This window comes from Apis laboriosa, unplaced genomic scaffold (assembly GCF_014066325.1).
Source record: "Apis laboriosa isolate Shangri-la unplaced genomic scaffold, ASM1406632v1 scaffold149_cov153, whole genome shotgun sequence".
In the NCBI taxonomy this organism is placed as follows: domain Eukaryota; kingdom Metazoa; phylum Arthropoda; class Insecta; order Hymenoptera; family Apidae; genus Apis; species Apis laboriosa.
Window position 1 is genome coordinate 16,731 of NW_025221797.1, and position 15,460 is coordinate 32,190.

At 30.8% G+C, this 15,460-nt stretch overlaps 1 protein-coding gene across 6 annotated transcripts in view; it reads left to right on the top strand.

Moving 5' to 3' along the window:
- Positions 1-15,460, top strand: part of LOC122710524 — a 69,903-nt gene that overhangs the window by 14,571 nt on the left and 39,872 nt on the right. For 5 of the 6 annotated variants that reach the window (XR_006345943.1, XR_006345944.1, XR_006345945.1 and 2 more), the window contains exon 2: positions 13,147-13,258. The exons of the other annotated variant lie outside the window; for it this stretch is intronic. Coding sequence is in view for 2 of the 5 variants with exons in the window: in XM_043928429.1 (XP_043784364.1) it covers positions 13,147-13,258 (112 nt within the window). In the remaining 3 variants the exon portion in view is untranslated. The remainder of the gene's footprint in view (positions 1-13,146; positions 13,259-15,460) is intronic. 6 annotated transcript variants of the gene reach the window in all.

Genomic DNA, 15,460 nt, shown 5'->3' on the forward strand with positions numbered 1-15,460 from the left:
TATCGGCAGATGGACCATTCGTCCATCCCCTATTTTTTTCCCTTATCGTTCACTCTCGCGAGTATACATCGACGAAAGCCCTGCCGGCTATTCGATTATCATGCTTCCTTACCGAATGAGAAATACTTTCTCTCTCTCTCTCTCTCTCTCTCTCTCTCTCTCTCCTTCTTTTTCTCTGTTTCTTTTCTCCTCTCTTTCTCCCTGGCCTCTCGTGGCTCGAAATGAAATTTTCTTCTTTCTCCCTCCCTCGAAGCGACATGGCGCAATAGCCGGTGAAAATCGTAGCGAGGCGGCCGGTGAGGTCGAGCTAAGATCCGATAAAGGGTATGAAGGAGGCTTTAGGAACACAGTGTCGGTAGGAAAAGCTCATTGATGAAAAAATTCCATTACATCGTCTGGCCTGAATAGTTGTAACATGAAGGAAAGATAAATTTCCGCCGTTAGCGCCGTGGCGCATGCGACAAACCGTGTAGAAACAATTTTACGGGGAGATTGTTTCCTTCTGCTCGACCGAAAACGCGAACGAGGCTATTCTTCTTTATAATAATGTTTTCTCGGTTTATATTGTCAATTTGGACACACACAGCGTGCACATGGACACGGTCATCGTTGCGCACGATTTGTGTCCACGTGAATTTGTCTTTTGGGAAGAGGAATCGTTTCGGAAAAACTCTTGTTCCCCGATAGAGGAAATTGATGAGCACGTAGATCGATATTACGATTACCGAGGTTTGGAAAAATGGTTTGGCAAAATGGGGGAGGAGATTGAATGGAATAGGGATTTATAGGCAAGAGAAATGAATGGTATTATTGCAGATATTTAGAAGTTCGATAAGGAAATAAAATGTTAGGATATTGATGGATAAGTTAATTGTGGATTATTCTTTGATTAAAAAATTAATATTGATACAATAATATTAATGTTGCTTTGCTAGATGAGATAAATAGATAGCAAAATATTTATAATTAATATTATTTAGTATTTATTTACCTCTAATGTCAGGATTTAGTATAAATATATAAAATATCTATATGATTAGAATATACTGAAATGGATATTAAATTACAAGAATTAATTAATCGTACAAAAAATAAAAAAGAAATGGAAATATTTTTGCAGATCTCAATTATTATTTTTGTTACTTTATTATCGATTATTAAATAAATTGATTCCTCGCATTCCTCGCATTCATTCAAATAAATTATACTAGCACGCGATAAAAAGCAGGACAAGATTAATCTTGAAATCAAGTGGACAATGGATAGATAGTGGATCGAAGCTCGTACTATGAATGTAATCGTGTAGTAGCGTGCCATATAAAAGAATCAAAAGTTTTTTTTATCGATCTGTAGATTTTTGGCGTGACACGTAGCGCTTATATATAGAGAACGATACCGAGAACTAGACGATAAAATCGAACACATGCCATTCGTGAGATACTCGGTCAATAGTAGGTACTTTAAAAGTATTCGCTACTGTTTCGGTTCATGTCTAGTGTTCGATGTTTATATTCAATTCTTTATATGATGAATTTTATCGATTTTTATAAATACATCTGTGCGCGCGATTAATTGAAAATTATAAAATATCACATAGCATCATAGAATAAGAATATGAGTGACGTTTTAATTGAAAGTTTCATAATGGAGATCGGCAATAAATCATGGTAATTTCCTTTAATTAAAGGAAACTAACAGCAACTTGGGAAAAAGGGGAGTGATTTACTTTATTCACGAACGGTTCATTGGCGTAACTTCCGACGGAAGAATAAAAAGTTAGCAGAGAAAGAAATAGAGGGTTCAAAGGGAACAATCCGAAGTCGGTAAGTTAGTAAGAAAATTTCAACGGAATCTTCTCACTTAATACTTTCGTTCTTTCTCTGTGATCTTTGGATTCCTCGTTATTCTATAGAAACATCTTCTTTTATGCGACAAGTAATGTTAGACGGAATATCATATTTCTAAAATTAAATATAAGCAATTAAGTGTTGCTATTAAGATTTTTTTTTTTTTTTTTCTCGTACTTATTAATCTCTGCAATAGAATCAATAACCTATTGACAAATCATATTTTAATTTTTTTCTATCCTTAATTATATAGTTTCTATATTTTAACATTCTATTCCGATATTTTCCATTTAATGTCCAAGTTTCTAAGAAAATTATTTCCTTTGAAATTTAATTTTTTTCATTATTATATGTACATATATATATACATATCCCTTATTATTTCTATAATTTCTTTCTTAATTCCAAATTCAATAATAGGTTTCATTATTCAACAAATAGATACTTGCAATATTAAAAATTTGAAGATAAAATTCTATTTTAGCAAGAAATAAATGTTCCAGTTCCGTTTTTTTTTTTTTGTATTATAAGATAGAAATACGAATAATTCTCGTATAACGCGATATTTATTCAATATTCAATTTTGATAATAGTAGCGAACGAAATTAATGACTTCCTGATAACTAAATCGGTTAAAATATGCAATAAAAATTGCACGTAAATGAAAAAAACATTCGATGAAATATTCAATGCATTTTCCTAGACGATTATTATTAATATGAATTTTTTTTATAAAAAAATTAAATTAATTTACTAATTTCGTTCATTGGGAAGAGGATGAGATTAATTATCATGGCCATTCACAGCTAAAATTTCTTTCTGGTGGATCTCGCTTTGTATGTGTGTCAGATATAGCTTAAAAGTAGCCTCGAGCGGATCACGATTGACGACCGGAAACGAGAAATCGTGGTATAGGGGGAAGAATGGGGAGAAGGGAGTGTTAATTGTCCGACAAATCGTCATTGGATCTTCGCGTCGCACATTGTACGTAAATCATTTAATCATCGACATTATCCAATAAATCGACAATTTATAAATTCTATTCTACGTTCTAATTCATCATATCCTATTTGTATAAAACGAAGGCAGATTTTTAAGTATCAATATCTCATTTCTAATATCACTTCAAGGGGATAAAGTAATTTTAAATAATCAGATATGTGTAAATTAATTTATTGTTTTTCAGTTTTTAATAGATAAATTTTACATTCGAATATTTTCCTCATTCATTTCTTGTTAAAATAAAATTTTATCTTCAAATTTTTTAAGAAATGCTATCTACATTGGCGGTGAAAGAATCCTTAAAGTGAAATTTTAATGCGAATACCAATAATATTTTGCTTCTTCGTGAAAAGGAATAAAAATTTAATAATACGTACTATAATTTATTATAAAAATTATTTAGATTGGTTCATAAAAGAGCAACGAGTAATCATAAAATTACAGAGATCCTTTTCCCTTAGCAACACATGATTCTTATTTAAAAAAAAAAAAAAAAAAAAACAGTCAAATTAATTTATGCAAAGATAAAACGCGTTGACCCAGTTTCAACCTTAAGGTTAAAATATCGATTTCCTCGTTTTGTATCCCCCTTAATACAAAGTCTCGAACGAGTATATTGTTGATAATTTTCAATTATGTTAATTTCGAAGGAAAAAACCCATCGATCCGGAACGATTCCATTTTCCGTTGTATTCTACACAACAAACGGTTAAGACTTTGTCCTCGTCGCGAGCAACGTAGAGCGAAACGGCAAAAGACGACGAAACAAAGGACGGTTTTCAGATGGAAACGATTAAAACAGAGCAACAAAGCGCCACGCCGACGGCGATTGAGAGTAATTCGTTCGTTTCTCGATTGTAAGCGGTCACGCCAGGCCGGCGAATCCATTGCGAAAGTTTAATTAAAAGCTCGGCATAGGGTTTTAGTAAAGGGTGTCGCCCTTCGACAAGCCCGATTCTTCGTGCGTGTGCGCGACGTACGAAGCTTTTTGCAATTCGAAGGCACGAATCGACACGTTGAATGGTTTTCGAGGAACTTTCGATGTTGGAGAAACGGGTCCCTCGAGTAACGAGAATCGGAGCTTTGGGACGGTAGTAAAATAATATGCAATGTCAGAAAGAGTTATTGATCGGAGGGATGTAACGGTGAGGGATGTTTTGCAAGAGGCTTTTAATCGCTATCGAGGTTGATATTGAAGTCTTGAAATGTAGAAAGAGAGAGTAATCGAAAGATATTAAAATATATTCAAGTGTTCTATTATAACATTTCGAAAATATAATTTCGAAGATAGAATTTATCGATAAATGTATATAGTCGATGTTTTTTTAGATTTCTTTCTCATTTTTCATTGAAATTTTGTCGCATTCGTAGAAATGTTATTTATATAGATAGTAAATTTATAGAATGTATAGAAGAGAATATTTTGATGACTAGTATAATATTATCGTGATTCATTAATAAAATTTTACTTTTTTCTTTAATACGCTTGAAAAATTTCGAGAATAATTTTCAAGAAACATTATGGAAAGATATTTTAGATATGTATAAAAAAACAAATTCAATAAATATACTCTAATGATACCAAAATTCATTGTTCAAAACTCATTATTCAAAATACAATATGACGTACAATTAGCCATTCACATCATTCTCAAAATCATAATCAAAACCATTAATTCTTCGTGCAAAGATTAAAAAAAAAAAAAAAAAAAAAAAGAANAAAAAAAAAAAAAGAAAAAAGAATTCATTATCCAAAAATCACTTCCAAAGGAAAGGCTGCAGAAAATTAATTACAGAACGTTCGCGCTCGGTTTAAGATCAAAAGCGAGCTCTTAAATAAAAAACGAAACTTCTACAAGCACGAACTTTATGCAGACATATTCTTTGACCGCCTTATACGTGGAAGCAATATCAGAAAAGTCTTTTCGTTTTAACGTACAAACGCGACACGGTTCAAGTTACATCCGATGGACTGTAAATGTGTTATATCTTGTATTAATATGAATATATTAATATCGTATATGTTTTTTTTTGTAATATCGTATTTTTTTGTACCATAGAATTCATTTTATCTCTTTTCAATTTTTTCTGATGATTTAAGTTTTCTAAAATTTGTACGAAAAATTCAATTATAAAATTGAATTAATTGCTTTTAGGGATTTTAAAAGTTTGTTTTTTTTTTTTACGTTTTTTATCACATAGATTCGTTTTTTAATTTTAGCAACGTCTTAATTTAATCTTAAAATATTTTCTTTGATCTTTTGAGTTTCTTTTATAATATTCTTAAAGGTATGTACTTTTAATTAAACGGATTTTTGTAATAATTAGTTCAAATGAAATATCCCATACTTTAGACATAAAATATTAAAATGTAGCAAGTAACTCGACAATCCTCGATCTTCTAAGATTATTCGAGATTGAAGTTTATTACAAATGGGAGCTAGCTTTATTGAATCTCGACTATAATACGTGCTATAAATAAGACTTCATATTATAAGATAAAGACATAAAGATAGAAGGAGTTGTGTTGAATTGTATAGAATAGTTTTATAGAATAATAAATATAATAAAGAAATATTTTATTTTATTATTAATGTAGTTTAGTTTTCAAAAATTATTATTAAAAATCGTTAGCAACTATTCTGAAAAAAATAATACATATACTTCTTTTTCCTACAACTGTTTTCATCTCTATTTTAGTAAAGATACAAATATAAATTTTCAATAATTAATTAATATTATTATTAAAATGAATATTCTCATTAATCACTCCAACGTTTCATCTATTCTTATTCATTCCATTTATCAAAATTTCCACAACTATTACTTCCACAATATCTCTCGTTAAACAATACTTGAAATATTTCCACTAATCACTCTAAATTCCATCTCTTAAACATCCTTCATTTCCATAGATCCTATCATCCCATTGTCGAATCGCAAATTCATTCTTACTTTATCAAACTCAAGATAAAAAGAAAAAGATCGATCGAAGAAGAAGATTCCCCGCTGCTCTTTCATTCATTCACCGATCTTTCCACCATTCTCAAGCGCGTCATCCTAAAACCAGAAATGATTAAAGAGCGCCACGAAGGGGGAACATCGTGGCCAAGCGTCACATCGGGTCTGGCATAATTGTTCTCGAATTCTGCGGAGAACTCCGTGGAAAGTTCGTGGTTTCAATCGACTGATGAAACTCGCCGGTGGCGCAAACATTCCATAAAATCTGGAACTGGATCGCAGCTGCGTACGGAATGCGTCCGTGTAGAATCGATTCCTCCTCGCTTCATGGCGCTTTCGTGGCGCGAAAGTATCTACGGTCTTGATTACTGTGTTTGCTTAACGAACTCGGGTTCTTAAATCGAGTAAACGGTGGCAAGTGTTGTAGGGGAATAAGGAAAGTCTTTTACTTTTCGACGAATGGATGATTGGAAAACGGTTCGAGAGACGTTTGCTCTTCCTTCGAATCCGCCGCGAAATTAAATAGGGGATGCGTTTCCCTTTGCACGTGTGAAAATCATAGGGATAGAGGGAAGGGGAGATTTTTATTGTCGGGCACGTTGATAAGTTTCTTTGTGAATTACCACTTTTTCTTTTTCCTTGCGTAAATAGTTAGAAGGTTTTAGGAGAATGAATTTTGGTTGTCGAAAAATTATTATTTTTGGAAATTATTGTTTCCTCATTTTGTTATTTATTTTTATAATTATCTTTTTTTCAATAGTAAAATGAATCATTTTTCAATAGTTAAGACGTAGTTTAAGACGTTGTAAATTAATTTTTTTCATTGTATATATATATATAATATTTCTTTTCTCGATCTTGTTAACTTTCTGGTGTTTTAATATTAATTTTAACGTAAAATGTATAAATACCTTCTTTCATCTGCAACAATTTTCACATTTTGCTTTATATAATATTGCATCTCGCTTATCCGATCTTTCGTTTCTTTGTAATTTTCATCATGCCTGTGATGTTCAATTCCATTCCAAAATTCAAAGCTGTCGTTTTTTCATCGAATATTAAACATTTTTTTCATTTTCAAGAAAATGAAAATTGCCCGAATATTTAATATTTTTCACGAACATAGAAAGCATTTTATTATTTAAACATCTCGAATTTCTTAAATTCTCCAATTTTTATCAAAATTCCTTAATCTTTATAATATTTTTGTTCACTTTCTTTTCTCTCGCAAACACATAGCAATTTCGCTTACATTATGTTACTAAACATTTTTGCGGAAGCCTTACCACCCTTAACGCAAAAATTGGTTCATTAAATCTTTCAACCCTTCACTAGGTAACATCCGAAAAATAAGGGAAAATAAACTGTCAGTCGAGCTCAAAGCTGCTGCAATAACCTTTGCCTCGGTTAAAAAAGAAAAAAAAAAAGGGTTAAAACGCAACCTAGACGAAGTTAAATCTCTCCTACGAGGACATTTACCGGGTTCTCGACCTGTCGTTCGAGTTTTTTCATCGAGGTGTCGGTGTATTTCACGACATCAAGTTTCGCCTTGTGCGTGCACCAACGAAGAATAATTTCGGTATTCACTGGTTTTCTCGGCTATACGTTGGCGCAACGTCTTAATTACCCGTTCAGGTAAGCTGGGAAAAAGGAAGGAAAAATAAGGGTGAGGAAGGCGGGGTAGGAAGTCTTGCCTTGGCATTTTCAGGAGCTTTAAGGACTCTGAACTCTCGCTTCTAAGTAAAGTATGGAACTATACGTTTCTTTGCCTAGTTCGCAATTCTCTTCAAGCTAATCTACAACTTTAAAGGCAAATGGGAAAAAAGGGGAAAGGTAAGTTGAAAAGATATCTTGGCTTTTCTCTCATTTTATTCGCGGAGATTATTGAGTTTGAATACCAATTGAATGATGATATTGTGGTTAATTACGGTATTTCATTATAAATGATACGTGTGAATTTGTTACGATATGTAAAAAACGAAATTTATTTATTTAATATCGAAAATACGTTATTTCATTTTGAATTTTGCAAAATCAGTAGAGTAACTTTTTATTAATAAATATATTTGATTCAATTACTTTTAAAATTGCGAAACGTTCCTTTGTCTTTTTGTCATCCCTCATAGTTCTGATCCAGAGTTTGATTTCTATTAAAAGTAATTTTAGAAATATTTTGGTAAGCAAAGAGGATTTTAATTATTAATAATTATTTGTATTTTTTAATTCAATTAAATAAGGAAAAGTTATAGTGACAATGAGTTCGAAAATGAATGATTTATGGGGAAAAATTATCAGCGAAGAAATATTCTGATAATAAATAGAAAGAGATTGATCATTTTACATCCATCAATCCAATTATGGTGTATATCGTAATGATATTTATTACATTAAACGCAGCAAACTCTATACCACGCTGATCCATGTTATAAAATTAAATTAATATCTCAATCCAATTATCTAAAAGTATATGTATTATCTAAATTTTAATATCTTTTACAAATATTCTCCAATAAAGTTGTAACATTTATTCTGGGATAAATATTTTCTCAGATTACAATAGGAAAGATTAAATTACAAATTCAAGTTAAAATAATTCACTTTTATAATAATCCTTATTAAATTTATTTGTAAAAAAAGAAATGTGTTATACTTTTTTAAATAGTAATATTCACATATTTGATATATTTTATATGAAGTTATATATCAAATTATATTATTTTATTCTATAACAGAAATTAATAATAGAATAGAATAAAATAATATGAAATAAAATATAAAATCAAAAAATTATAATTAATTACGAAATTAGGTGATCAGATATGTTTTTGTGATCGATATGTTATATTTTCAAAATCAATTTTTTTTTTTTTTCAAATTGAATTCAATCAGAAAAATTGAAAAAAAGTGAAATATCTATGTTCAAAGAGAAGGATATGAAAATATTTCATAGATGTGCAAGAATTAAATTGAAAAGATATAATATTATCTAGAAGTGTCTACGTAAAGAGAACTTTACGATTCAAAAAGAAAGAAAATTCAAGATTCAAATATATTTTTCAAGATTTCTTTCATCGAATTGCATACGAGGATTAACTCCTACGTGCAAAATATAGAGAAAAAGAAACAAACGTTTCGTCATTCCATCGAGGCGGATTTACTTAATACAATGTCTGAACTCGGGTGTGAAATTTAAAATCGCGGTCGTCAAGCATTGACCTGATACTTGTGTATAAATGCCGCTTTGTCAATGGAGTTTTATATAAACTGATGATCTCAGACAAATTTCTCGATGTGTTACAGGGCGTGACACGTTTCATTTCTTTCACAATGTGCATGTCATGGTGACATATTTTCTTTGGATTTCTGTTGTTCGCACGTATATTCCACGGAGGAAACAATTTTCAAGCAACGTACTTTTATTTTTCAATGTGTTATTTTATCCAAAATATTATTTAGATATGATTGTTCGTATGAATCATTTATTATAGCTTATGAATATATAAAGAATTTCTGGTTAAAAGTAATATTAATAACCGATTTCAACAATTCAGAAACTTATTTTTATCGAAAGAGAGAGTTTTGTTATATTTTTATATTTCATCTTTCAATTGTTTATTCCATTTGATGAATGTTTTATAATTTTGTATATCGGTTATACTATTCTAAATTATATTTTTAATTATTTAATTTTAATTTAATCACTATTAATAGTAATTTTATCTGGATCTTTATGACATCACTAAAATTTTGGTATTCGGTTACTAGTGATCCCTAGGATGCTCAACTATTAAAAATCTCTAGAAAGTATAACATTTTTATAATTCTATCATTTGTGTAGAAATAAAATTCTTTATTTAATCTCAATAATTCAAAATGATCAAGAAATGAATTGAAGTAATTAATTAATTTCCATAAATAACTATAATCGAATTATCCAACAAAACTGGTGGAATCCATTAAAACATTCTGAATATATCATTCTTTCCTTTTTGTTCCGCGCATTTTGTGCACTTCTATAATGCATCCGCAGCAAATTTCTCATCGAGCTCCTAGATTTATCCTCTTTTTGAGCTTGTTTTCCCGTGCACGAAGCCGTATTCTCCGTTTCGAATCGGATCGACGCCATTATATTTCCGTTTCACGTAGAATCGGTGGCGGGAATGGTACGCGATCTCCGTTAGAATGAGTTAGAGCCAAGGACTGACCTATCCCATGTTGAACGACCTCGACGAACTCTGAAGGCCAATGCACCGTAATTCATAACTTTATCAGACGTTCCTGGTTACGTTGGTAAAGAGTGATGTGCCATCGTGATGTTCGATTCTCGTTTACCAATGATTGAAATTAATCTATTTGAGATGGATTTATATTTTTAACAAATGAATGCAATGAATGCAATAACAATGAATGTATCTATTGTATCTATCGTTTATTAAAAGAAAGTTAATTTAAAAGAAAAAAAAAACAATAGATTAAGTATAATGTTTAAATTGAAATTTTCAATCTTTATTATTTTTTATATGTATTATAATATTAATAGAGAAATTATATGTATATGATGGTAGTCTTTATAATGTATAATTATTTTGACGATGTATATTGATTTTTCCACTTGAAAGGATTAAACAGATAACGAGAAAATTAAATTTCCGCTCTTTGCTTTAATATTGTTTGGGCTTGCATTGTTTACTTCATGCATTCATACTTATTCAATAGGAAAATAGAACATGGTAAGTTTGATTAATATTAAGAATATGTAAATGATAAATTAATTAAATTATAAATTTTTCGAACTGATGGTTTTCGTTTAAAGATTTAGATACTGCAAATGATTTATTAAAAATATAAGAATTATGAAAGAAAAATTATACATTAGATGTATAAAGTTAATATGATTTCATTTAATTTTTCTCAATGATGGAACATATATATTTTTATCGGATTTAATATAAATCGTTTTTAATGATAAAGATAAAATGATATATATTTTAAATCGCGCTACTCTTTTAATGGAAAATTAAATCAGACATAAGAAATTAATTTTAAAAAGAACATTAGCAAATTGTTAGAACTTTAGAATAATTTTTAGAAATAGAATAGAAATTATACGAGAATAAAATATTTTCTTCAGAAGAAGCTAAATGGTATATCTCATACATATAATTAGGATAAATTATTCTTTCCTTTTTTCGTTTATTATAATATCATTTATTACAATCGGACAATACATCTTTTATTTTAACAAAATATCAGTTTTGGATCGGTTAACAATCGCGTAACAATATCACATTTAATCCGGAAAGAAAAAAATATTTTTAGAGAAAATAAACACGTGAAAAATATAAACAAGGTAGAAAAATATCGAGAGGGGCATGCAAAAGGATAATAGTAGCTAGATTACGCCGATTTACCGGATTCCAAACGATGTTACTGTCGACGTTAATGCGATCGTTAAAAAAGATAAAAGTACAAGTGTGTATTTTTTCTCGAATGGAACCACATTTTGAACTCAATGGAAAATTCGATACGAGATATGTAGAGAGAAATACACCACGTGTACAATGTACGTGCACGAGTTTATCAGAGAATATTGCACGAAATAAAAAGTAATATTAGAAAGCTTCGAAAATTGAGATTGCCCTTGCAAAAAAAAAAAAACAATTGCTGGTAATTAAAGCAACGACTATACTAATAAAAGTAGTAGATAAAAACATAGAAAAAATGTGACAAGAATTGGAAACTTCATCTTAGCAATATAAAACGAAAATTCCACTATTACGTTAATCGAGTAAATGAAGTTTCTCCAAATCTCAGTATTACATTCAACATGAATCATATATCGCATCTGATATTATTAGACATAGTTACAATTGTACGTAATACGATTCCAATTTTATAAAGATACAACTAAGACCATAGACCTCATAGTTGTATGTCTAATATGATCTTAAACGCGAGACTAAATCCGACATGGCAGATGCATTAGAACCATGCTTAACATGACCCAGGTTCAGTAGAACCTGATTGTAGAACATGACTATCGACCCGTCGGATTATCCTCGTGAGGTCAATCATTAGGGACCTTATAGAACTTTGACAGTCAGGGCTTTGATCTTACAGACACGGTCTCGTAGTGGATGTCATCACTTTAGATATGATCTTTTGAATCCAGGATATATATACACGATAGATGTGATCTCATAGGACGGGATCATACCGGATGTGGTTATTTCTTTGAGTTTAAAACCAGGTCAAAGAATACGCGACGAAAATATATTTTCTGGAAGGAAATAACTAGAAACGTATTTTTGTTTTTTTTTCTTTTTTTCTTTAATTAAAAATTATTCTTTCATAATTCATTTCGAAAATTCGTTTAATTAACGAATAGTGTTTAATGACTATCTAACAATTATTCAATTTCAAAAATTAATAGAAATTTAATAAGAAAAAAAAAATAAATAAATATAGGAATAGAAGTTTTAACATTATTAATATAATTAATTATATTACCAATTATAGAAGGATGATGTAAAATTAGTATTGGTAATTAAAAAATGCCGAATGATTAAGATTCCGGATAATTAAGCTCTCACTATAATTATTTATTTATCGTATATTTTTCCATCGTAAAAATCACTCGATACGTTATATCGAAAAATCTTTCTTCCCTATTTTTTCCCCATTATTCCTGCCAGCTCCGTCTTTAAAGCTGTCGCCTTTACAAGCCTACGTTCGTAACTTTCGAAACGAGGGTTGCTCCCCCTCGTAAGCAAATTCCCTTGGTAATCGGCGAAACCTTCGCCTCGATCGACGATTTCCACGGGTATCTGTACGCAGAACGACTATTGCCAGCCGCCGCTTTGTTTCCTGGCTCCGTTTTAACCTTTCATCCCTCTCGTTCGACGCGATAAAAAGTTCAATATCGCTGTGAAAAGCTTGCTAGCCGAGGGGCGTGGGGAGGGGGAGGCATATGCAAGTACTTTTGCCGGCATTTCAAAGTGGCGAGGGCCCTATTGACTTCCGGTCGGAGTTCGAGCAGGAGGAAAAGCGAGGTTCTAAGGCCTCTGGAATCTGAGAAAACTTTCCTCCTCGTCCAGGTGAAACTTTCCGCCAGCCGGAAATGGAAACTCTCGCGCCTCTGTTTCGTAGCACGGGCGTCGTATCGCGTATGCCTCTCGTTTCCGTTTCTTTTCCTCCGTTTTCTCCTCTCTCTTATTTTCTTCTTCTCCCCTCCTCCTTCTTTTTTTTTTTTTTTTCATTTTATCCCTCGTTTCGGATTTATCACGATGTCTCGTATTCAACAGGGATTGAACGCGATATTTTTGTTGCTTTATAGGACGCTGCCAAAACGCGGATCCGCGAGAACAATTCGATAACAGGGATGACGCGAGGAAAATAGACGATCTGCGCGATGAACTGCAGGCTGACGATGCGGATCAGTCGTATGTGTAAGTACTTTATGCATATTTGATGCTGTCGAACGTGTCGATTATCGAACAGTTTTCGGTTCGAGGAAATAGAAAATGGTTAATCGGTGGTTAATTGATGATTGTCGAGTCATCATTTGGATGTTATTATAGTGAAATTTTATCCTACAAAATTAGGATTGTTTCTTTGAAAAGGAATTGATATTTTTTTTTTTTTTGTTAAAGATTCAGAATGTTATAACTTTTTTGAAAAAATTTTATAGGGATTTTTCGTTTAGAGATTCGTACGTAAATTTGAACGTCGATTTTTATTGATTTTGAAAATATTCTATTCTATTCTATCTCCCTTTGGAATGTGTAACGCGTGTCCTCCGTGACAACGGAGTTAATGAGCGAATTGGCTCGTTAATTACCAAGGTCGATAGTTATGTTTGTGGAGCAGTGTCAATTGTTTCAAGTGAGCCTAGTTTTGAATTAACCTTAAAAGAACGAGTTTGGATAATGTATTTCTGTCGATCAATTTTAAAGTTAAATTTAGAAAGGATAGATTTTAGATTTTATATTTATTTTTTAAAGGTTTTTTTTTCTAGTGGTGTTTATTTTCAGTTTATAATTATATTCGAAGTTATTTATTAAAGAATCTTTTTATCGAGAAAGTTTGTGAATTAATGTGATTAATTTTTAACAATGCAGTGACGAATCAATTTCCATTCTAAAAAACCAGCTACGTGACCTTCGATTATTACTTGACTATAAATCAGACAGTTTGTCTTCGAATATATTATCAAGGCTGCACGTGGCATAAAAATTGGATACCAAACATATTATATTAATATAACCTTCTTTTTTTCATTCAAAATAATTTATAATGTTTCCAATCAATAGTAATTGTTCAAATAATATATTGAATAAATTAAATATCAGTTTGAAATTTACCACCATTGATATTAATATTCTTCACAGTATTCTTGACTTTTACATACAATTTCATTTTGAATATATCAATCTCTCGATTGTTAAAAATTAGTTTAACATTCTGTTCGATAAACTGTTAATTCTTTCATAATTTTAAATATTGTACAAAATTCTACTTTGAATTATCGATCCAACCCTTATATTTCTTTTGTTATAAAACTATCGAAAGGAAGAAAATCAAAAAAAAAAAAAAAATTAGATGAACAAAAATCAACACTGAATTGGGAATAAATTCTCCAATTCACCCTTTCTAAATTTTCTTCAAATAAATTTCCGCAAAACTATTCTTCAAATATCCTCATGTACCATAATAACTCACCCAAACTCAACTCAACAAAAAAAAAAAGGGAGACGGAAAAAAAAAAGAAAAAATAAGCAATAGAAATAAGAAGAAACGTATCTCACATTTCTTGTTTCCTTTCGGCAACAAGTTCACCGAGCGAATTTAATAAACTTCTCGATCGAATGGCCGAGTTGGTAGTGGGCATCGAGGATCAAACGGTTGAACTTGGGAGAACCGATAATTACGGTGGGGTAACGAAATAAGGGCGGTCGTATTACACACTCGAACTTCCTAATTGATACGTAACACAGTGGAACCGCATTCGTGGAAATCCTAATTTCACGGTGTACACTGGTCAACGTTAGTCTCAATTACACGGTAGCACGGCTTATAATTATCGAAGTTAAAAGATCCTAGGAATGGTGGAATGATGATATTCGTAGACCAGATCCACACGATGAAACAAAATTTAACTTTTTAAATTTAAATTTTAAGTTTAAAATTATTGGAATGTTTAACAATAAAATTTCATTTTGTTCGATATTGATCTTGTCGAAAAAATCGAGATCTTTAAATAGATAGATTCGTTTTAACCCTTTGTTGATCTTATTTCGAATTGGTTTCTATTTCATTTAATATTTATTAGTTTTAACATATAAGTTGCATTTGTATTATAATTTGATAAATTGAGTAGTATTATAATTTAATAAAATATCAATTAGTTTAATATAAAATGTTTGCATAGAAATATACGGATACATTATTGAAAATACAATTTATATATTACAATTATTTTAAAAATTATTTTATGACATGAACCAATTGATGTTCCAGACAACTGCAAATGGTTAGTGATTTAATGGAGAGCATTCGTGTACAATATGATACATACAATGTACGATTGTAATCCTGACATGATGGATCATAAAAGATGGCCAGGTTACTCGTGACTCATACTAATCACT